This window comes from Oncorhynchus nerka, linkage group LG25 (assembly GCF_034236695.1).
Source record: "Oncorhynchus nerka isolate Pitt River linkage group LG25, Oner_Uvic_2.0, whole genome shotgun sequence".
Classification (NCBI taxonomy): Eukaryota; Metazoa; Chordata; class Actinopteri; order Salmoniformes; family Salmonidae; genus Oncorhynchus; species Oncorhynchus nerka.
This window is the reverse complement of record NC_088420.1, coordinates 36,164,363-36,188,903: the sequence shown is the minus strand read 5'-3', so window position 1 is coordinate 36,188,903 and position 24,541 is coordinate 36,164,363. Positions and strand designations below refer to the sequence as shown.

The 24,541-nt window shown below is 43.4% G+C and overlaps 1 protein-coding gene across 6 annotated transcripts; it reads right to left on the bottom strand.

Annotated features, from left to right (window-relative positions):
• Positions 1 to 94: 94 nt before the first annotated feature.
• Positions 95 to 23,778, bottom strand: LOC115109452 (receptor-interacting serine/threonine-protein kinase 3-like). 6 transcript variants are annotated; one of them, XM_029634348.2, is made up of 12 exons: positions 23,674 to 23,778; positions 20,439 to 20,601; positions 19,920 to 20,250; positions 16,021 to 16,172; positions 15,870 to 15,922; positions 6,616 to 6,783; positions 6,355 to 6,437; positions 6,102 to 6,177; positions 5,923 to 5,987; positions 2,511 to 2,550; positions 499 to 747; positions 95 to 257 (listed from the first exon to the last, which is right to left on the bottom strand). In XM_029634348.2, exons 2-12 carry the CDS (start codon positions 20,582 to 20,584, stop codon positions 238 to 240), a joined length of 1,383 nt encoding a protein of 460 aa, XP_029490208.1. In that variant the 5' UTR covers positions 20,585 to 20,601; positions 23,674 to 23,778; the 3' UTR covers positions 95 to 237. The 6 variants fall into 6 exon arrangements, with proteins under 6 accessions (XP_029490208.1, XP_029490212.1, XP_029490210.1 ...); XM_029634352.2 differs by having other exon boundaries at positions 6,616 to 6,738; XM_029634350.2 differs by having other exon boundaries at positions 20,439 to 20,584; positions 23,674 to 23,774.
• Between the last annotated feature and the right edge of the window lie 763 nt (positions 23,779 to 24,541).

The following is a 24,541-nucleotide window of genomic DNA, read 5'->3' as shown; positions in this document are numbered from 1 at the left end:
TCCTGTCTGGTGGCAAATTCCAGTCTGGGTCCTAGTTCTCTGTCTTCGGTAGGCAGTCTGAACACTTAAGCAACCAGGAAAAGACATGACGTGATTGAATATTTTTCCTGTATTTATTTTGTTACAAATTGTTGTTTGACAATTGGTGTGAAAGGACCAATATTTCTGAGGTAATGTGTGAGATTTGAAAAAAAGTGAGTCCAGACCAAGACTGTAGAAGCCGCTCAAGTTATGACTTCATTTCTGGCCAACCCCACCTGTAGTCATAAAGGAAAACAAAGGGAAATAATCAGTTGTGTGCAGAGTTTAGAATTACAGGGTGGCTAGGGGGAACTTTATCCAGACAGGACAGCCCCATAACAAACCATCACCTTCTCCAGTCAAACTCATGATAGATAATCAACATTACAGCTGATTCCAGGGGAGCAGGGACTGGAATACACATATATTTAACTGATAGATACGTATGATACCAAAAGAGGAGAGAGAGGAGTTTACCCAGTTCTTTGACTAGAAGAGATTGTTGTTTCAGTAGAATTTGGTAAAAGGCTGATTTAGCCACCGATCCTCCTGGTTGCAGGGCCACATATAGCTTTCTCATCTTTGCCATACTGGGTTGGGCCGTATAGATTTCAGAGTAATCCTCATAATGGATCATTTTCTTCTGGTACAGGCCATCTGCTATTGGCATCACCAGGGAAATCCTTTGAACAAGTTGTTCCATGTTATCATCCACAAATTGGGCACCTGGGTTAGAGAACATTTGTTATTCAAACAACCTTAAAGAATGATTGATTTTCAGTGAATCTAACCGTGAATGTACAGGACTATACAGGTGAGACCGAAACACAGAAGTTTTTCTTTCGGCATCATCTGACAAACATGACTTAAGAAAGATCTTGCATCAGAATTGGTTCCTGAATGAAAATGACATTCAGTAGTCACAATCTGAGTTATTAAAATGCATTTCCTATCAGCACCCAACAAAGCTTTTTTTTTTTTAAGAGTTGAGCATGCCATATTTTCCAATATGAATATTTCCTCAGTAATATGCATACTGTTGTCTTGCAGATTGATAGACTCCTGACTTTAGGTCATCTATTTATTCATCACGCCTCTCAGTGTGAATCTGGTCAATTACAGTCATGTTTTAGTTCCATTATTTTGTAGTATCTTCTTACAACACTAGTTTCCTGTAAATTGTTTGCAGAAATGACATTTCTCAGCCTCTTTGGAGGTTCTCTAAATGTGCCCTTTTTTATTACTATGTCTTTCAATCTTATCAAATGTATGATTTAGATCACCTGCTAAAATAATAGTTACTGTCTAAAAACACCAGATTGTCCCCTGGTGGGATATACAATGAAATCAATGTGTAGATCATCAACATTACAGCTGATCACAGGGCAGCAGAGACAGAGATTTAACATTGGTAAATAACGGGAATATACATGTATTTGATATGTCTCCAACAGCAGAGAAAGAAAAGCTTACAAAAAGGGGGGTGCTGCTTTCCTAAATCTTTGACTAGAAGAGGTTCATGTTTCAGCAGAGCTTTGGAAAAGGTTGATTTAGCCACTTTTCCTTTTGATTAGTCTCATCTGTGCCTGACTCCATCAGAAATGACTGTTTGTCTTTCTGCACAACAACAAAATCACATCTAGGGATATTTCCCATGCAGTGACGTGGGTTGTCAAACAGGACATTCAGACAGATAGGACATCCAGACAGGACAGACAGATAGGACATTCAGACAGGACAGACCGATAGGACATTCAGACAGGACAGACAGATAGGACAGACAGACAGGACAAACAGATAGGACAGACAGATAGGACATTCAGACAGGACAGACAGACAGGACATTCAGACAGGACAGACCGATAGGACATTCAGACAGGACATTCAGACAGGACAGGACATTCAGACAGGACAGACAGACAGGACATTCAGACAGATAGGACATTCAGACAGGACATTCAGACAGGACATTCAGACAGGACAGACCGATAGGACATTCAGACAGGACAGACAGATAGGACAGACAGGACAAACAGATAGGACAGACAGATAGGACATTCAGACAGGACAGACAGATAGGACAACATATAATGACAAATGGGCAAAAGCTGCAAGGGACCATATGCATGTAGGAGCAATTATATTTTCTCTATATGGATCACATCCTGTCTGAGGTTATAAAATGTAAAGGTGTCCAGACTTTTTTCAGTCTATTGACCAAAACATTGATTTAAGAAAAGTTAAAAACATTTTTGGAGCATGCATGACTGCAAATTCACTGGACTTTCACTTACAAGTATTGACATTTTTCTAATGTACCCGGAGAAATACAAGGAGTGCAAATAACTCTGTTTTTCATATCTGATCTATTTGACAAGCTGTTCTCACACTCATATGATTGGAAGTTAAGAGAAGTGAGAGATATAGAGAGTAAGGGAAGAGCAGAGAGAGAGGAGAAGAGAAGAGAGATAATTAAATTATTATTTTACCTTTGTCGATTGGTTTTGAGGACAAGCCATCAGGCACATCCTACAGTAAGCAGAAATTAAAGCAATTTACAAAATCACAATTGATATGTTTGAAAACCATAATATGAGCAGCCTTACAGCCCCAAAAAAGCACCATTCTGCACTAACTGTAATTTTTTGTCAGACATTTGTAACACAAATAAATAATTCTAACATATGAAACTACTGTACTGTAACACCTTTATCTGTTTCACCTGTCCTTGTGATTGTCTCCACCCCCTCCAGGTGTCGCTTATTTTCCCCAGTGTATTTATCCCTGTGTTTCCTGTCTCTCTATTCCAGTTCGTCCTGTCTGTTTCAAGTCAACCAGTGTGTTTTTCCCGTACTCCTGCTTTTTCTATTCTCCTTTTTCCTTGCCTGTTTTCTGGACTCCATACCCGCCTGCCTGACCAGTCTGCCTGCACTGACCTCGAGCCTGCCTGCCACTCTGTACCTCCTGGACTCTGAACTCGTTTTGACCTTTTGCCTGTCCATGACCATTCTCTTGCTTACCCTTTTGGAAGTAATAAATATCTAATACTCAAACCATCTGCATCGTGTAGCTGCATCTGGGTCTGGCCTCGAGCCTTTATACCTTTAGCCCCTCCCCACTAACTGTAATTTTTAATCAGACATTTGGAAGAACACAACCATATCAGGCCAAAACACATAGAAACAAGACTAACTAGACATGCAGCATAGAATGCCCACTCATCACATATGCCCCCAAGGTGCAGACTCCGGCCGCAAAACCTAAACCTATAGGGGAGGGTCTGGGTGGGCATCTGGCCGCGGTGGCAGTTCTGGCACGGGACGTGGACCCCACTCCACCATAGTCATTTCCCTCTTCAAGGGCTTCTTTAGAGTGGTGACCCTCGCCTCCGACCTTGGGTCTGAGACCCTAATTAAAGGCCCCACTGGACTGAGGAGCGCCTCTGGACTGAGGGGCAGCTCCGGACTGATGGGCAGCTCCTGACTGAGGGGCAGCTCCGGACTGGCTGACGGCTCTGGCGGGTCCTGGCTGGCTGACGGCTCTGGCGGCTCCTGGCTGGCTGACGGCTCTGGCGGGTCCTGTCTGGCTGACGGCTCTGGCGGCTCCTGGCTGACTGGCGGCTCAGGACAGACGGGAGACTTTGGCGGCTCCTGGCTGACGGGAGACTTTGGCGGCTCAGGACAGACGGGAGACTTTGGCGGCTCAGGACAGACGGGAGACTCTGGCGGCTCAGGACAGACGGGAGACTTTGGCGGCTCAGGACAGACGGGAGACTCTGGCGGCTCAGGACAGAGGGGAGACTCTGGCGGCTCAGGACAGACGGGAGACTCTGGCGGCTCAGGACAGACGGGAGACTCTGGCGGCTCAGGACAGACGGGAGACTCTGGCGGCTCAGGACAGACGGGAGACTCTGGCGGCTCAGGACATACGGGAGACTCTGGCGGCTCAGGACAGACGGGAGACTCTGGTGGCTCAGGACAGATGGGAGACTCTGGCGTCACTGGGCAGGAGGATGGCTCTGGCGGCGCTGGACAGGCGGGAGCACCTGTAGGGATGAAACGGAGAGACAGCCTGGTGTGGGGGGCTGCCACCGGAGGGCTGGTGCGTGGAGGTGGCACTGGATAGACCGGACCTTGAAGGCGTACTGGAGATCTTGAGCACTGAGCCTGCCCAACCTTACCTGGTTTAATGCTCCCCATAGCCACGCCAGTGCGGCGAGGTAAAATAGCCCGCACTGGGCTGTGCTGGCGAACCGGGGACACCATGCGTAAGGCTGGTGCCATGTATGCCGGCCCGAGGAGACACCCTGGAGACCAGATGCGTAGAGCCGGCTTCATGGCACCTGGCTCGATGCCCACTCTAGCCCGGCCGATACGAGGAGCTGGAATGTACCGAACCGGGCTATGCACACGCACCAGGGATACATTCCGCTCCACCGCATAACATGGTGCCTGCCCGGTTATTCTCTCTCTCTCCGGTAAGCACAGGAAGTTGGCGCAGGTCTCCTACCTGGCTTCGCCACACTCCCTGTGTGCCCCCACCCAATACATTTTTGGGGCTGCCTCTCGGGCTTCCAGCCACGCTGCCGTGCTGCCTCCTCATTTTTATTTTACCTTTATTTAACTAGGCAAGTCAGTTAAGAGCAAATTCTTATTTTCAATGACGGCCTAGGAACAGTGGGTTAACTGCCTGTTCACTGCCTCCAGCTCTGATTTGGGGCGGCGATATTGCCCTGGCTGTGCCTTGGGTCCTTCGCCGTCCAGAATCTCCTCCCAAGTCCACGAGTCCTGCGTTCTTTGCCGCTACTGCTGTTGGCCGTTACCACGCTGCTTGGTCCATTGTTGGTGGGTTATTCTGTCACGATCGTCGTAGTGAGGATACCAAAGCGCAGCGTGGTGTGAATACATTATTTTAATGTAGATGAAAGAACACGACGAACACTAAACAAACAAACAAAGTAATAAGACGAACATGACCGCTATCAATACTGTGTGCAAACATGCAACATCACATAGACAATAACCCACGAACCACAATACAAAACAGGCTACCTAAATATGGTTCCCAATCAGAGACAACGACAAACACCTGCCACTGATTGAGAACCATATCAGGCCAAAACACATAGAAACAGACTAACTAGACATGCAACATAGAATGCCCACTCATATCACACCCTGACCAAACAAAACATAGAAACAAACAACGCAAATAATGGTCAGAGTGTGACAAGTATATAAGAACAAATAAAAAAGAGAATCAAATTATTACTCTATTACCCTATTGCTAACAAAAATCACACAAATAAAACTAAATTGCACAAATCCTATATCACACAAATGCACAAATAGAATAACACACTTATAAAGACGAGAATCTGATTATTACACTATTGCACTTCAAACAAACACACAAACTAAATTGCACAACTAATTGCATTACTAATTGCATTAGCGCACCTCTAACTTTGTACAGTACTATTTGATAGATTCCCCTGCTCCCCCAACCTCTGTCTTCCAGTAGGGAGATCTGAGGTCAACCTACCCCCGCCCCCTCTTCATCTTGTATTTCTGAGTGGGAGACCTTCCAAGGCAGTAGCCTGCCTTGCTCACAAACTAGAATCAGGGCCACCACTCCAACAAGGTTAATTGACCCACATTCCCACACGGTGACATATCATTGACGTGAGGTGCAAATGAGCGATAGAAAACCGATCGCGCAAATGTCACCATTCCGTCTTGTTTTTGCAAGACGCCGCCCTGGGCAGCTGCCCATGTCGCCTATACCTAAATCTGCCACTGTTTACAGGATATGAGCAGACCAAGAGCTTTGTAGGCAATATTATTCTGTGTTTTCTCATCAAGCCATAGATGCATCTCAGTGAAGGCCAAATTCACTTACCTGTGTTGGAGGGAGTGAACCAGTCTTCACATTAGCAGAGATATTCACCTTGTCTTTTGGACATGCTGTGGAATAAAGGTTAGCATTCTATATTTGGTCTATGATTTAGGTGAACTCAATCAAGTCAATACTTGGATACTAAGTTCAATAGTAGTATTAGTTGTTATAAAGTGTTATACCAGGTGGCTTTGAACTTGGAGATACACTGGGGGTGCCAACACCTGATGTTTTACTTCCCTCCTCACTTCCCAAGTTCTAGAGAGAGGGTAGGATAGAGGGAAGAGTAGAATAAGGAGGAGACAGTTATTAGTATGCTATGTTCCAATGCCCACATAAGCATTACCACTTAAATGCATGACAAATACATTTGTTTATTCCGAGTGGTACAGTAATGTACATATCAGAACATAGCTTTAGTGTCTTGTTCTGTACCAGTTTTAGCAGCACTTGATTGACGGCATGCTGTATCCCCTTCTGGTGCTTCTCAAACACTCTTCCTGTCACAAGGACGCATTCTGAAAAATAAACAGGAAGAGTTCCAAACGACATGTATCAGTGATGTGTAAAACTCTTAAATAAAGACATACATGCTTATGTTATGACAATCAAGATGTACACAATCCTAACTGGATGAGTATAGCTACCCTATGTGATAAAAAAATGAATATTCCAACTACACTCCTGTACTCTTACCCTTGATGGGGGGTCTCTTAGGGGGCTCATGGTCCCAGCACTTCTTCATGAGCTCCACCAGGTCCCCTAGTCCCTCGAACTGCTCTTTGTCCACTGCCTCCAGGGAAGGCCTCTGTTTTCTGTCTTTGATGAGAAAACAGAACCTGCTGAACTCTCTGGCATGGACATCTAGAAGAGATTGAAGAGTAAAGGTAAGGTGCTCCAAGAAGTCTTAAACAGTCCTGCCATATTTCTCTATGAATGTACTTGTAGATGTAATGTTTCTGAACAGTTATTATTGTCTATGTGGTAGAGTATAATGTAACGTTTTTTATTCTTTTTTATTCTTTTATTTAAAAAACATCACAATTTTGTGAAACCCTCCAAGATCCCCCAACAGTTCCCCAATAGCTGTCCCTCAACCATTCGAGGCCCCTCACACAGTCCCCCCAGAAGAAACAAAATAAAAAATACAATTATTTCCATTCCCCACCCCCAAGAACCCCCCCAATGCACTAAAAACCAAGAGAATGAACACAAGAGAAAAAAAGGAAAAGACAGAAGAAAACAGCAAACAACAATGCAAAAAAATACATACATTTAAAACAAAAGACATCAAAGACAACTGAAATCATAACAGCAATGCCTACTTTATATGTTTGTGTGCATGTCTGGCACTGTTGCATGTATGTGTGTGTTCTTGTATGTGTTCATTTGAATGAGAGTGTGTGTATATGCATGTGTACAAACACCTGCACGGCATCAGCCTCTGGCAAACCGGCATTAGTTGTAAAAACACTGCCACTTAGTGTCATTCAAATATACTTTTATTATGTTTTATTTAGACTTTTTTTGACCATCATTCTCCCTCTCACGCAGCAACTCCACTCCCACTTGTCTCCAATTCCACATACCAACCCTCAGCTTCCCTCAGCCCATCCCATCTACCTCTGCTGGTCACCCACTTCGTATTTCTACACAACACATATCTTTCAACTATGCTATGATGTTTAACGTACAATTTCAATTTCAATCTAATCGAATGGAATCTACAGATTGCGTGTTGAAGATAAATACTTTTAATAAGAGTATTATTATATTAGTAATTGTCTGACCCGATCTCTCCAGATCTCCTAACAGTATTATTTCTAGGGTCAATTTTAGATCAATGCTATGCATTTTCAGCCATTCCTGAATCTAAGACCAGAAACAGGCTACCTGAGGGCAATACCAAAATAAATGGTCTATTGATTCTGTATCCTCACAACAAAATCTGCAGAGCTTCGATGATTTTATGCCCCAAATATTCAACATTTTGTTGGTGGCAAGAATTCTATATAATAATTTTAGCTGAAAAGCACAAAGTCTTGAATCTTGCGTTGTTTTATATATCAACTCATACACCATGTACCATAGAATCGGTACATCAAAAATCTCATCCCAAATATTTTGCAATCTGTATGGCACAGTTGTCAACATCCTGATCCTCAAATTAAACTGGTATACTTTCCTATTTATGCTATTTTTATTCCTCCGCCAGTTTTGATCCTTTATATTGGGCAGACAGACCAGTTCCCTACCTCCTCCCGCTGCCACCTGCCTCCTCCAGTTTTGATCATTTATATTGGGCAGACAGACCAGTTCCCTACCTCCTCCCTGCCACCTGCCTCCTCCAGTTTTGATCATTTATATTGGGCAGACAGACCAGTTCCCTACCTCCTCCCACTGCCACCTGCCTCCTCCAGTTTTGATCCTTTATATTGGGCAGACAGACCAGTTCCCTACCTCCTCCCGCTGCCACCTGCCTCCTCCAGTTTTGATCCTTTATATTGGGCAGACAGACCATTTCCCTACCTCCTCCCGCTGCCACCTGCCTCCTCCAGTTTTGATCATTTATATTGGGCAGACAGACCAGTTCCCTACTTCCTCCCGCTGCCACCCGCCTCCTCCAGTTTTGATCCTTTATATTGGGCAGACAGACCAGTTCCCTACCTCCTCCCGCTGCCACCTGCCTCCTCCAGTTTTGATCATTTATATTGGGCAGACAGACCAGTTCCCTACCTCCTCCCGCTGCCACCTGCCTCCTCCAGTTTTGATCATTTATATTGGGCAGACAGACCAGTTCCCTACTTCCTCCCGCTGCCACCTGCCTCCTCCAGTTTTGTGGCAATGATATAATGAATTGGTTGTACTCTTGGACTGAGCAGACCTTCCCGTACAATTCTGATAACTCCATGAAGGACATAACTCTACCATTACAATTTACAATATCATTTAAGAACAAAATACCCTTTTCAAACATCTTTCCCACAAATACAGGTATTTTATCAACCAGCACATTTGAGTTCAGCCATAATATTTGTTATAATATTTGTTCTATCTTTTCAGGGGGATGAAATTGAAATTGTAGCCAGCTCTTTAAGGCTTGTTTGAAAAAGACAGATACTTTGAAAAAAGTATCAATTTCAATTAAATGAAAATGAGACACGGCAATCTACACAAAGGCAAAAAGGCCATTTTTAAACAATGGATGAGCTTTTCTTAGTAATCTACTTGAGAACCATTTAGGGTTCAAATAAAACTTTTGAATGAGTGAAGCTTTTAGAGAGAGGTTTAGTGCTTTTATATTTAATAATCTCAACCCACCCAATTTATATTCATTATATAGATAGGCTCGTTTTATTTTGTCTGGTTTAGCATCCCAGATAAAGCAAACTATTTTTGCTCATATGATTTGAAAAATGAATCATCGGGAGTAGGCAGCGCCTTAAGTAAGTGAGTAAACTGAGATATGACAAAGGAGTTAATCAGGGCAATTTTTCCATAAATAGATAGGTATTTACCTCTCCATGGTAGCAGGATCTTGTCTATGTTTCAAGTTTTCTATTTAAATTAATTGCGGAGAGCTTATTTATATCTTTTGTGAAATGAATATCGAGTATGTCTACTTCACCATCAGCCCATTTTATAGGTAAGCTGCAAGGTAATGTAAAAGTTGTATTTTTTTAAGGATCCAATACGTAATATTGTATACTTATCATAATTAGGTTTTAGTCCAGAGAGTACAGAAAAGTTATCTAGCTCTTTAACTTCTTGGTGACAGGGGGCAGTATTTTCACGTCCGGATGAAATGCATGCCCAAATTCAACTGCCTGCTACTCATCCCCAGAAGATAAGATATGCATATTATTAGTAGATTTGGATAGAAACCACTCCGAAGTTTCTAAAACTGTTTGAATCATGTCTGTGAGTATGACAGAACTTATTTAGCAGGCGAAACCCCGAGGACAAACCATTCAGATTATTTATTTTTTGAGGTCACTCTCTTTTCAATGAGTTTTCATTGGGAATCCAGATTTCTAAGGGACCTTCTTACAGTTTCTATCGCTTCCACTGGATGTCAACAGTCTTTAGAAATTAGTTGAGGTTATTCCTTTGTGTAATGAAGAAGTACAACCATCTTGAACGAGGGTCACTTGAAGTGTACTGTTAGATAGAGGCGCATGACCAGAAAGCATGCTTCAGTTTGTTTCTTCCTGTATTGAACACAGATCATCCCGTCTTCAATTTTCTCGATTATTTACGTGAAAAAATACCTCAAGTTGTATTAGAAAAGTAGCTTGAAATGTTTTGGCAAAGTTTACAGGTAACTTTTGAGATATTTTGTTGTCACGTTGAACAAGTTGGAACTGGTGTTTTTCTGGATGAAACGCGCCAAATAAATAGACATTTTGGATATATATCGACGGACTTAATCGAAACAAAAGGACCATTTGTGATGGGACATATTGGAGTGCCAACAAAAGAAGCTCGTCAAAGGTAGGGCATGAATTATATTTTAATTTCTGCGTTTTGTGTCGCACCTGCAGGGTTGAAATATGCTTCTCTCTCTTTGTTTACAGAGGTGCTATCCTCAGATAATAGCATCGTTTGCTTTCGCCGAAAAGCCTTTTTGAAATCTGGCATGTTGGCTGGATTCACAACAAGTGTAGGTTTAATTTGCTATCTTGCATGTGTGATATAATGAAAGTTTTTTGTTTTTATAGTAATTTATTTGAATTTTCCCTGGCTTTTTCCCTGGCTTTTGGCCAGGTGGGATGCTAGCGTCCCACATATCCCAGAGAGATTAATGAGACATTGCAGGGATCTAGTTTGCAGACTTAACATAAAACTTAAGTCATCGGCATACATGGACACCTTTGTTTTTAAGCCTTGGATTTATAATCCTCTAATGTTGTTATTGGATCTGATTTTAATAGCTAGCATTTTGATGGCCATAACGAATAGATATGGTGACAGTGGACACCCTTGTTTAACTACTCTTGACAATTCAAAACTCTCTGAGAAGTAGCCGTTATTTACTCTTTTACACCTGGGGTTGCTATACATTATTTTTACCCATTTTATAAGGGAATTACTGAAATTGAAAAAATCCAGGCATTTAGAAATAAAATCCAATATTACTTTATCAAATGCCTTTTCAATATCTGCTATGAATACCATTCCTGGCTTCTTATATGTTTCATGATGTTCTATTATTTCTACTAGTTGTCGTATATTATCTCCAATGTATCGTCCATGTAAAAAACCTGTCTGATCAGGATGAACAATACCTGGTAAAAACCCTTTTAATTCTGAGTGCTATGCATTATGCTAGTATTTTTGCATCACAAGATTGAAGTGTAAGAGGCCTCCAGTTTTTTTTATTTGCCATCTGGGTCTTATTTTAATAATAGAGAAATTAGACCTTCCTGCTGAGTACCTGACAGACCTATTCTTTAGGAGTAGTTAAAACAATCTAACAATGGAGCTTTTAGTATATCAAAAAATATTTTATATACCTCTACCGGTATGCCATCAAGCCCTGGGGTTTTTCCAGACTGAAAGGATTTAATAGCCTCAAAAAGTTCTTCCTCTGTAATTTGGCCTTCGCACTGATCTTTCTGTACATTTGTTAATTTTACATTTTTTATATTATTTGGAAAGAATACCTTAACTTAATCTTCATTCAGTGGGAGAGGATGAGACGGAAAACATCTGCCTAAAATAATTAGCTTCCCCTTTTAAAATATAATTAGGAGAATCATAGATGACTCCGTCTTCAGTAACGAGTTTCTGCAAATTCTTTTTGTTAGCGTTCCTGTATTGGAGATTCAGGAAGAATTATGTGCATTTTTCTCCAGTCAGTCAGGAAAGCAAAGGCCAGCTTCTTCAGGCAGAAATTTGCATATTGTAGCTCTAACTCCAAAATGTTCTGGGACACTGTGAAGTCCATGGAGAACAAGAGCACCTCCTCCCAGCTGCCCACTGCACTGAGGCTAGGTAACACGGTCACCACCGATAAATCCATGATTATTGAAAACTTCAACAAGCATTTCTCAATGGCTGGCCATGCCTTCCTCCTGGCTACTCCAACCTCAGCCAACAGCTTCCCCCTCCCCGCAGCTACTCGCCCAAGCCTCTCCAGGTTCTCCTTTACCCAAATCCAGATAGCAGATGTTCTGAAAGAGCTGCAAAACCTGGACCCGTACAAATCAGCTGGGCTTGACAATCTGGACCCTCTATTTCTGAAACTATCCGCCGCCATTGTCGCAACCCCTATTACCTGCCTGTTCAACCTCTCTTTCATATCGTCTGAGATCCCCAAGGATTGGAAAGCTGCCGCAGTCATCCACCTCTTCAAAGGGGGAGACACCATGGACCCAAACTGTTACAGACCTATATCCATCCTGCCTGCCTATCTTCTCTCTTTCTCTCTTTCTTTCTCTCTCTTGGAGGACCTGAGCCCTAGGACCATGCCTCAGGACTAGCTGACATGATTACTCCTTGCTGTCCCCAGTCCACCTGGCCGTGCTGCTGCTCCAGTTTCACCTGTTCTGCCTTATTATTATTGGACCATGCTGGTCATTTATGAACATTTGAACATCTTGGCCATGTTCTGTTATAATCTCCACCCGGCACAGCCAGAAGAGGACTGGCCACCCCACATAGCCTGGTTCCTCTCTAGGTTTCTTCCTAGGTTTGGGCCTTTCTTGGGAGTTTTTCCTAGCCACCGTGCTTCTACACCTGCATTGCTTGCTGTTTGGGGTTTTAGGCTGGGTTTCTGTACAGCACTTTGAGATAACAGCTGATGTACGAAGGGCTATATAAATACATTTGTTTTGATTTGATATCTAAGGTCTTCGAAAGCCAAGTCAACAAACAGGTCACTGACCATCTCGAATCCCACCGTACCTTCTCCGCTGTGCAATCTGGTTTCCGAGCCAGTCACGGGTGCACCTCAGCCACACTCAAGGTACTAAACAAGATCATAACCGCCATCGATAAAAGACAGTACTGTGCAGCCGTCTTCATCGACCTTGCCAAGGCTTTCGACTCTGTCAATCACCATATTCTTATCGGCAGACTCAGTGGCCTCGGTTTTTCTGATGACTGCCTTGCCTGGTTCACCAACTACTTTGCAGACAGAGTTCAGTGTGTCAAATCGGCGGGCATGCTGTCCGGTCCTCTGGCAGTCTCTATGGGAGTGCCACAGGGTTCAATTCTCGGACCGACTCTTTTCTCTGTATATATCAATGATGTTGCTCTTGCTGTGGGCTATTCCCTGATCCACCTCTACGCAGACGACACCATTCTGTATACTTCCGGCCCGTCCTTGGACACTGTGCTATCTAACCTCCAAACGAGCATCAATGCCATACAACACTCCTTCCGTGGCCTCCAACTGCTCTTAAACGCTATTAAAACCAAATGCATGCTTTTCAACCGTTTGCTGCCTGCACCCGCACGCCCGACTAGCATCACCACCCTGGATGGTTCCGACCTAGAATATGTGGACAACTATAAGTACCTAGGTATCTGGCTAGACTGTAAACTCTCCTTCCAGACTCATATCAAATATCTCCAATCTAAAATAAAATCTAGAATCGGCTTTCTATTCCGCAACAAAGCCTCCTTCACTCACGCCGCCAAACTTACCCTAGTAAAACTGACTATCCTACCGATCCTCGACTTCGGCGATGTCATCTACAAAATAGCTTCCAATACTCTACTCAGCAAACTGGATGCAGTTTATCACAGTGCCATCCGTTTTTGTTACTAAAGCACCTTATACCAGCCACCACTGCAACCTGTATGCTCTAGTCGGCTGGCCCTCGCTACATATTCGTCGCCAGACCCACTGGCTCCAGGTCATCTACAAGTCCATGCTAGGTAAAGCTCCGCCTTATCTTAGTTCACTGGTCACGATGGCAACACCCACCCGTAGCACGCGCTCCAGCAGGTGTATCTCACTGATCATCCCTAAAGCCAACACCTCATTTGGCCGCCTTTCGTTCCAGTTCTCTGCTGCCTGTGACTGGAACGAATTGCAAAAATCGCTGAAGTTGGAGACTTTTATCTCCCTCACCAACTTCAAACATCTGCTATCTGAGCAGCTAACCGATCGCTGCAGCTGTACATAGTCTATCGGTAAATGCTGAACTTATATTATACTGGAAAAATACATTTATAAATTATTTTGTCTTAGTTAATAACTTGTCCTCCAGTAATCTTTGATTAAATATCCAATATCCCGTCCACGTGGAAAATCTACTAGAGTTATGTGAATGCCAATTAGATGATGATCCGATCGCATTCTATCCTATTAAAACTTTTTAAAACTTTGATGCAAGAGCGAAACAGACAAGAAAGTAGTCAAGACGACTAGCTTGATTAAGTCTCCTCCATGTATATCTCACTAGGTCGGGCTTTTTTAGTCTCCAAATATCTACTATTTCTAATGTGTCCATAATAGTTGTGATTTCCTTAAGGGCACGGTGATGATAGTTTGTACAGTGATTACCTTTACTGTCCATTGAGGTACTTAACATTGTTTTATAGTCTCCTACCATAATGATTAGATAATTTGTTGGTATAAATGTTTTTGAAGAAGTGTAGATCATCCTGATTTGGACCATATAGATTAATGAGCCAAATCTCTATTTTGTCCACTTTCATATTCAAAAGGATCCACCTTCCTTGCAAATAATTCCTGATTATTTGCACATTCAGATCGAAATTTTGGTTAATTAATATCATCACATCCTTTGAGTTCCTTTGTCCATGACAGAAAATTATTTCACCACCCCATACCTTTTTCCACGCAACTTCATCTCAGGATGTAGAGTGAGTTTCCTGTAAACAGTAGATGTTATATTCCTTTTCTTTTAGCCATGTATAATCTGCCAAACCATTACAATTATAACTAGCTATACTTATTTCACCTCTTACCATAACTAGATACTATTCTCAGGCTAATTTGACCATAATTAGTTCTTGTAAAGTTACTGCCATCAGAGGTAATATGAAGGTCGAAAGTAGAGCTTTCAAATGTCTGATATTTAGAATTCAAGAAATAAGTTCTAGCAATGTTTTTATTATTCCCTTTCCTGTTTGCCTGTGAGCCAATGCCACAGATGTTAGAAAATTGAGACAAATGATGTGTGTAACAAATCTGAGTAGGTTGATGTGTATGATATTGGATATGATATAATGAGAGTGTGTATGATGTCTGTATAAGAGTAAGACTATAATGTGTGATGTCCAAATAAATAATAACTCTGCCAATTAGCATGTTTGAGTGTCTGTGTGTAACATGTAGTGCGTGTAGCCTTAATATTCATAATTGTAATCCATATCGTATCACCATCATAGTTGCATCATAATTACCTTTAACATAATTGAAAAACACATCCCAGCATATCCATAGCAATTGACGTTTCACATGATCATGAAAGAGACCTTGCATTACTCTAGAGACGACTCCACTACAGTACAAATGTATTCCGTACAATATGTTATTATTTCCCAATGCCCCTATTCTGATATCTTCCCCTTGCTTTTTGTCAAAATATATAAACTTGTAGACAAATACATAAAAAAGATAGACAAACAATAAACACATTCAATTATAAAACAGTTCTCAACAATAGAGAGGGAGAGAAGAGAAGAGAAAAGAAAAGAGAGAGTGAGAGAAGAGAGCGAGATCAGGTGTGTGTGTGTATAAGTTCGTATGTGTAAGCAAGCATGTGGTACGTGTGTGTTCATATCCACTTCATAATGTTCAGATATTTTAAACAGTTCCCATTCCTTCTTTTTTTCGTAACCTGAAGTCCCTGTAGAATTTAGTACAGCCACGGTGTGGCTATAACGTCACGTTACTATGCCAAGCAAAGTGCAATGAATGTGAGTGTAATGCACCATGAAGATGGTATTCATTGTAAGTGTTTACTCACCAGGATATGGCTTCGACTGACCAGTGATGATGGACCACAGAAGTATACCATAGCTGGAGAAGAGAATGTGTGAGAGAGAGATAGATAGAAAGAGTCATTGTAAAGTCATATATGTCCATATCGATTATTCTTGAGGCATTTAGTGACGTACCTGTAGATGTCAAAGGCACGAATGGGTTTGTATGACACATTTTCCAAAGCCTCAGGGGGCATGTAACTAGATGTTCCCCCAGCCTTCCCAGGGAACTCTTTGCTCATCTTGGAAACACTGTGGGACACCTTGGCCAGGCCAAAATCTGCAAGCTAGAGAGACAGACTGTCATTTCATTACAGTCCCAACGGTGTGATTTGTTTGATCGTAGCTAGCTACATAGCTAGCTACATAGCAGTCTTTGTTTCAAAGATAATTGTGTAGTCTAGAGCGATTTTCTAGGTTAGCTAGCCAGCTATTGTCGTTCTCCTAACGCAACGTAACGTAACCAACACTGCTAGCTAGCCAGCTAGCTCCCGAAAAGCAGCATTGTAGAAACTTCACACTCAACGGTACGACTTGATTAGGGTAGTGTCAACAACGCAGCTAGCCTACCCCAGCAGTACTGTATCATTTTAATCATTTTAGTCAATTAGATTCTTGCTACGTAAGCTTAACTTTCTGAACATTCGAGACGTGTAGTCCACTTGTCATTCCAATCTCCTCTGCATTAGCGTAGCCTCTTCTCTAGCCTGTCAACTATGTGTCTGTCTATCCCTGTTCTCTCCTCTCTGCACAGACCATACAAACGCTCCACACCGCATGGCCGCGGCCACCCTAATCTGGTGGTCCCAGCGCGCACGACCCACGTGGAGTTCCAGGTCTCCGGTAGCCTCTGGAACTGCCGATCTGCGGCCAACAAGGCAGAGTTCATCTCAGCCTATGCCTCCCTCCAGTCCCTCGACTTCTTGGCTCTGACGGAAACATGGATCACCACAGACAACACCGCTACTCCTACTGCTCTCTCTTCGTCCGCCCACGTGCTCTCGCACACCCCGAGAGCTTCTGGTCAGCGGGGTGGTGGCACCGGGATCCTCATCTCTCCCAAGTGGTCATTCTCTCTTTCTCCCCTTACCCATCTGTCTATCGCCTCCTTTGAATTCCATGCTGTCACAGTTACTAGCCCTTTCAAGCTTAACATCCTTATCATTTATCGCCCTCCAGGTTCCCTCGGAGAGTTCATCAATGAGCTTGATGCCTTGATAAGCTCCTTTCCTGAGGACGGCTCACCTCTCACAGTTCTGGGCGACTTTAACCTCCCCACGTCTACCTTTGACTCATTCCTCTCTGCCTCCTTCTTTCCACTCCTCTCCTCTTTTGACCTCACCCTCTCACCTTCCCCCTACTCACAAGGCAGGCAATACGCTCGACCTCATCTTTACTAGATGCTGTTCCTCCACTAACCTCATTGCAACTCCCCTCCAAGTCTCCGACCACTACCTTGTATCCTTTTCCCTCTCGCTCTCATCCAACACTTCCCACACTGCCCCTACTCGGATGGTATCGCGCCGTCCCAACCTTCGCTCTCTCTCCCCCGCTACTCTCTCCTCTTCCATCCTATCATCTCTTCCCTCTGCTCAAACCTTCTCCAACCTATCTCCTGATTCTGCCTCCTCAACCCTCCTCTCCTCCCTTTCTGCATCCTTTGACTCTCTATATCCCCTATCCTCCAGGCCGGCTCGGTCCTCCCCTCCCGCTCCGTGGCTCGACGACTCATTGCGAGCTCACAGAACAGGGCTCCGGGCAGCCGAGCGGAAATGGAGGAAAACTCGCCTCCCTGCGGACCTGGCATCCTTTCACTCCCTCCTCTCTACATTTTCCTCCTCTGTCTCTGCTGCTAAAGCCACTTTCTACCACTCTAAATTCCAAGCATCTGCCTCTAACCCTAGGAAGCTCTTTGCCACCTTCTCCTCCCTCTTGAATCCTCCTCCCCCTCCCCCCCCCTCCTCTCTCTCTGCAGATGACTTCGTCAACCATTTTGAAAAGAAGGTCGACGACATCCGATCCTCGTTTGCTAAGTCAAACGACACCGCTGGTTCTGCTCACACTGCCCTACCCTGTGCTCTGACCTCTTTCTCCCCTCTCTCTCCAGATGACATCTCGCGTCTTGTGACGGCCGGCCGCCCAACAACCTGCCCGCTTGACCCTATCCCCTCCTCTCTTCTCCAGACCATCTCCGGTGACCTTCTCCCTTACCTCACCTCGCTCATCAACTCATCCCTGACCGCTGGCTACGTCCCTCCTGTCTTCAAGAGAGCGAGAGTTGCACCCCTTCTGAAAAAACCTACACTCGATCCCTCCGATGTCAACAACTACAGACCAGTATCCCTTCTTTCTTTTCTCTCCAAAACTCTTGAACGTGCCGTCCTTGGCCAGCTCTCCCGCTATCTCTCTCAGAATGACCTTCTTGATCCAAATCAGTCAGGTTTCAAGACTAGTCATTCAACTGAGACTGCTCTTCTCTGTATCACGGAGGCGCTCCGCACTGCTAAAGCTAACTCTCTCTCCTCTGCTCTCATCCTTCTAGACCTATCGGCTGCCTTCGATACTGTGAACCATCAGATCCTCCTCTCCACCCTCTCCGAGTTGGGCATCTCCGGCGCGGCCCACGCTTGGATTGCGTCCTACCTGACAGGTCGCTCCTACCAGGTGGCGTGGCGAGAATCCGTCTCCTCACCACGTGCTCTCACCACTGGTGTCCCCCAGGGCTCTGTTCTAGGCCCTCTCCTATTCTCGCTATACACCAAGTCACTTGGCTCTGTCATAACCTCACATGGTCTCTCCTATCATTGCTATGCAGACGACACACAATTAATATTCTCCTTTCCCCCTTCTGACGACCAGGTGGCGAATCGCATCTCTGCATGTCTGGCAGACATATCAGTGTGGATGACGGATCATCACCTCAAGCTGAACCTCGGCAAGACGGAGCTGCTCTTCCTCCCGGGGAAGGACTGCCCGTTCCATGATCTCGCCATCACGGTTGACAACTCCATTGTGTCCTCGTCCCAGAGCGCTAAGAACCTTGGCGTGATCCTGGACAACACCCTGTCGTTCTCAAATAACATCAAGGCGGTGGCCCGTTCCTGTAGGTTCATGCTCTACAACATCCGCAGAGTACGACCCTGCCTCACACAGGAAGCGGCGCAGGTCCTAATCCAGGCACTTGTCATCTCCCGTCTGGATTACTGCAACTCGCTGCTGGCTGGGCTCCTGCCTGTGCCATTAAACCCCTACAACTCATCCAGAACGCCGCAGCCCGTCTGGTGTTCAACCTTCCCAAGTTCTCTCACGTCACCCCGCTCCTCCGCTCTCTCCACTGGCTTCCAGTTGAAGCTCGCATCCGCTACAAGACCATGGTGCTTGCCTACGGAGCTGTGAGGGGAACGGCACCTCAGTACCTCCAGGCTCTGATCAGGCCCTACACCCAAACAAGGGCACTGCGTTCATCCACCTCTGGCCTGCTCGCCTCCCTACCACTGAGGAAGTACAGTTCCCGCTCAGCCCAGTCAAAACTGTTCGCTGCTCTGGCCCCCAATGGTGGAACAAACTCCCTCACGACGCCAGGACAGCGGAGTCAATCACCACCTTCCGGAGACACCTGAAACCCCACCTCTTTAAGGAATACCTAGGATAGGATAAAGTAATCCTTCTCCCCCTCCCCCCTTAAAAGACCGAGATGCACTATTGTAAAGTGGCTGTTCCACTGGATGTCATAAGGTGAAAGCACCAATTTGTAAGTCGCTCTGGATAAGAGCGTCTGCTAAATGACTTAAATGTAAATGTAAATGTAGATAGTCTTCAGTTTATGTTCGGTTTATGCATTACAATTACTGGCAGTATAACTCATGTCATCTAACTATATTTGTTGAAATAGTTAATCATCAATTAATGGTAATATCAATAATAATAATTATAATATTGCCTCAATAATACAAGCAATAGTGCTATTGAACCTCAGTTCATGCTCGTCTTCCCACCAGTTAAAGCCTAATCAGAACCAGGAGCCTGGAACTTGCCTTGGCATCAAGGTAGTTATCCAGCAACACATTATTGGGCTTCAGGTCTTGATGCAGAAGGGGTGGGATGAGGCAATGGAGGAAGTTCATCCCCAGAGCGATCTGGTGGGCCAAGCGACAGGCAAGGGGGTGGGGCCAAGGTGGATGGAGAGAGAGGGTGTCCAGGAGGGATTCCAGTGTCCCCCTCTCCATGAACTCCATCACAAGACCCAGCTGGATGGAAGGGCCGCAATTGGGGGGACAATCCTTGTACACTCCAAGAATCTTTATCACATGGGAGCTTGTACTCCTGCGCAGCATTTCTGCCTCATTATGCAGGGAAGTGCTAGAGCTGGGATAAAGTTAGGGGTGGGAAGGAGAGGACAAGGGAGGGGGTGGACAGAAAGAGTGAGGGCAACACAGGAATATTGTCTTAACTAAAATGGTTGACCACATCATGAAAGACAAATCAGTTTATAAAGGAATATAAAACTCATTTAATTGACATACAAACAAGTGTTTGAAGTATAGACATTTTACCCATCATCACATTGTAGCAACTTGATGGCCACATCCAATCCCCAAACCACATGTCTGGCTTTGTGGACTTGTCCAAACCCTCCTGCACCAATCACTTTCCAGTTCTCCAGACTGTTGTTAACAATTACTGCTGCCGGGCTTGACATCTGTCAATCAAAATTATCTGTAATGGCATTCAGTGTTTGCATCAATTTAGTTTCAAGTCAAGTCGTATCAAATCTCATCAAGTCACATGGTATTGGTTCTCCTTTTTGAGACACTACTGTAGCTAACACTGTCCTTTATAAGGTTGTTCCATACACTCTTACAAAAAAAAGGTGATATCAAGAACATAATTGTTCTTTGGCTGTTCCGATAGGAGAACCCTTTCAATAACCCTTTTGGTTCCAGGTAGAAGAACCATTTTCTGTTCCATGTAAAACCCTTTCCACACATATCCCTACATGGAACCAAAAAGTGTTATACCTAAAAGTGTTCTACCTAAAATAGGGACAACCAAAGAACCCTTTTAGAACATTTTTTTCTAAGTGTACCTTAACAGTGCAATTCATCCAAGTTCATCCTATCCTCTGATAAAGCAGTTTACAGGATTGCACATCATCAGTCATATTCAACCTTTGCCCTGGACTACCAGTTTGTGTGATATGATAATAGCTGACTTATTTCCTACCTCTCTAAAGCTCATATTGTCTCTGAAATAATCATCTAAAAAAATCAGCAAACACCAATCAGATGTATGATTCAAGCATGTTATTCAGCTTCACATTACACTACATATCAATGTTGAGTTTTCATTTAGTTTACCATGGCACAGTCTCTCCACTACGTTACTCTGCATCAACTTACCTCCTGATAATGGTAGCATTCTTATTATGTGTATAAGATTATATAGAGTTTCCATTGTATTCATTATGCTATGAGTTCCTTACCTGTGACCGTGCTTAAGAAATGATGTTCCCCGCAACTCTCCTGTATTTAAAGGGAATCTTCACTTCATTTATTTTACTCTCACTACAGTATCTTAGGTGTTTCCACCTCATTTTGTTTATCAGAGGAGGGTGGAGTCAGACATGTTGAAGTTGTACAGTCAGGACTTGACACATTTTCTCCACCAGATGGCATTGAATGCAGTGGCATGGTGTAGCATGCATACTTGTGTTCTATTTGAGACTATACTAGCCATCTGTTTTTACTTGAAAAGTATCCCATTTATTGATTGTACTATATAAGCTAAGTTTCCATCCATTTGGAGACAGATTTTCACATGAATATCCCAAAATGATGGCCATTTTCCCACCAGTGGTGTTTCCACCAAACAGACTTGTTGTGGATAGTAATCGGTGTGTGATGACATACTGCACACAAAATGTACTTCTTCGCTTAAGTTTTCATCTACCGAAAAAAATCTGAAGTTCAATGTGTTTCCATCCCATTTTCAACTCTACCGATAGTTTTGTCACAAAAACTGTTTGAGTTAAATAGCAAATGTGCCTCCTCTGGTCTTGACTGGTACGATCTAGCCTACTGCTCGCAGACAGATACAGTGCCGGAAGGCTGTGCAGGTAAGCTAGTGTACATGATGAGATATTAAGTGAGAGTATTTTTATTTGTCAAATGGCAGTCAATCATCGATCATCATGTCACCAGAATAAGACCCTCAATCTTTTTTTGAAAGCGGCATCAAGGTTTCCGTGCACTTTCACCATCCTATGACTGTTCATCGTAAGTTATTTCATCTGTAGCCTAATAAACTACATGGTTTCCCAATATGTATTGGGAGGACCACACACCATATCATGTGACTCCAAGTTTACTTCGATGTGATGGTCATAATATCAATATTTGCGCTTCAAGGCGTTTCCACCGCCATTTCTCGTTGTCATAGCTATAATTGTACCGAAAGATACGTATGACATTACTCTCATAAAAGCTGTGGATGGAAACGTGGTTAATGATTACCACAGATACATTTCAAAATATATAATGCCTTACAGTACAAGTACAGAGCAGACTAAAATGATGGTTCACTAAAGTCTATGTCAATCTTGAACAGGATTATCCATTTTGAATGCAATTTGAATGAAGTTGATGCTTTACTATCTTTGTGAAAGTAGTAGGGTGTAGATTGATGAGGGGAAAAAAACGATTTAATCCATTTTTAGAGTAAGGCCATAACCTAACAAAATGTGGAAGAAGTTAAGAGGTCTGAATACTTTCTGAAGGCACTGCATGTCACTCAGTTTAGTGTATTTTTGACTCCAATACCCAATAATGACAAAGCCAAAACAGGCTTTAAAAATGTTTGCTGATTTACAAAAAAATACGGGAAAAAAATATCACATTTACTTAATTATTCAGAACCTTTACTCAGTACTGTATTGAAGCCCCATTGGTAGTGATTACAGCCTCAAGTCTTCTTGGGTACAAGCTTGCTACAGCTGTATTTGTGGAGTTTCTCTCTTACTTATCTGCAGATCCTCTCATGCTCTGTCAAGCTGGATGGGCAAGACAGAATGGCTGCAGAATGGATCGGCACAACAGAATGGCTGCCTCCGGTAAGACAAGGGGTCGGTGACTGTAATGCTGTCACGAGTCCGACCGAGGGTGGCTCCCCTTCCGGTCGTCGTCGCCAGCCTATTAGCTGCCACTGATTGTCTTTCCTCCCCCTCCTTGTATGTTTATTGGTAGCACCTGTTTGTGATGATTAGTTGGGCTTTATTAGACAGCCGGCCCGCCTGTTTCTTTGTGCGGCATTAATTATTGTGACCTTCGGTTCTGTAGTAGAGGAACGTGTTTGTTCCTGGTCGTGTATTCTGCTGTACTATTTTTTTCTTCCCCCGTGTTTTGGGTTATTTTGGTTTTGAGCACCCAGTGTTGCGTTAGTGCATTAAAGAGCACAGTATTGCACTCTCTGTTTCCTGCGTCTGACTCCACACCCACGACACCCGGAGCGTTACAAATGCCAGTTAAAGTTCTAACACGTTTGTTTTAACTGTACCAGAATGAACACTCAACACAAATCAGACTGATTAAAGCATTCCTTGACACTTTTTGATTTAGTTTACCCTGGGACAGTGTCTTTTACTGAGCAGAAACTCACCTCTTGATAATGATGACTTACCTAACATTCTTAACACTCTTATTCGTTAAATTAAGTAGCAGCTGAAATCTCTAACTAAAGATCTCATAACTCCAAATATTATTTATTTTAATCATAACACTTGTAGGTTCTTACCGTGTATTCTTGTGTTAGACAGATTATATTCCCAATCCCCTTGCTTTTAAATGTTGTTTACTTGAAGAATTTTACTTTCATTTTCATTGCATTCTAGTCTCCACCCCTGTATCTGGATCTGAGAGGTGGAGTAGAAGTTTCAGTGCTTACTTGACAGCATGGAGTGCAGTTAGCATGTGGAATGTACATTGCCTACATGTTTTTGTAATATTTGAGATCATCACTACATTTTACAGTGCCTTCGGAAAGTATTCAGACCCCTTGACTTCTCCACATTTTGTTACGTTATAGCCTTATTCTTACACTCAACCCACTGCTGGTGTGTGCAACTAAAGACCTTTATTTTCATATCATATAGCACCTGGTTCCAATTCAAGGCATTTAGATTATTGTATGATCTAAATGAAGGCTTTTTTCTGGTAACCCTTCCAAAGAGCCTATTGGCATGGAGGTGGCCTCTATTTGTAGATTAAGAGACTTGGTGACCATAAGATGCGACCAAGTTCTGGGATTCTCCAACTGTGGCCCTTGGATATTTATTTTCCTCCAGAACCTCTACTAAGCTAACATAAGATGGTCATACCAATGATCATTTAACTATTTGATTTAGAATTTTAGGACCCATTTAGGCAGTGGCGGGTATTCATGGATACCAAGAGAAGCCAGGCTTCCCAAACATTTGACCAATAAAAAAAGACAAATTGTCAAAATAATTTATCCCGTCTTTCTGTTTTGATAATTTTCTGTCAATTCGTAAGTGGATGAATCTCTTCTGAGAAAACATCTGAGCGAGGAAAACAGTCGTCATCTGTCTCAGTATGTGAAGCCCATGTATCTGATGCTGTCTGGAACAACAAAGTATGACATG

Bases quoted from the DNA above. Each gene is read 5' to 3' on its own strand.
- LOC115109452 (XM_029634348.2), bottom strand. From the start codon at position 20,584: ATGTCAAGCCCGGCAGCAGTAATTGTTAACAACAGTCTGGAGAACTGG. The intron at 5,988-6,101 runs GTATAACACTTT...TTTATTCCACAG, and splicing joins TCCAAGTTCAAAGCCACCTG to CATGTCCAAAAGACAAGGTG. The intron at 258-498 runs GTAAACTCCTCT...TTATGACTACAG, and splicing joins TCTTCTAGTCAAAGAACTGG to GTGGGGTTGGCCAGAAATGA.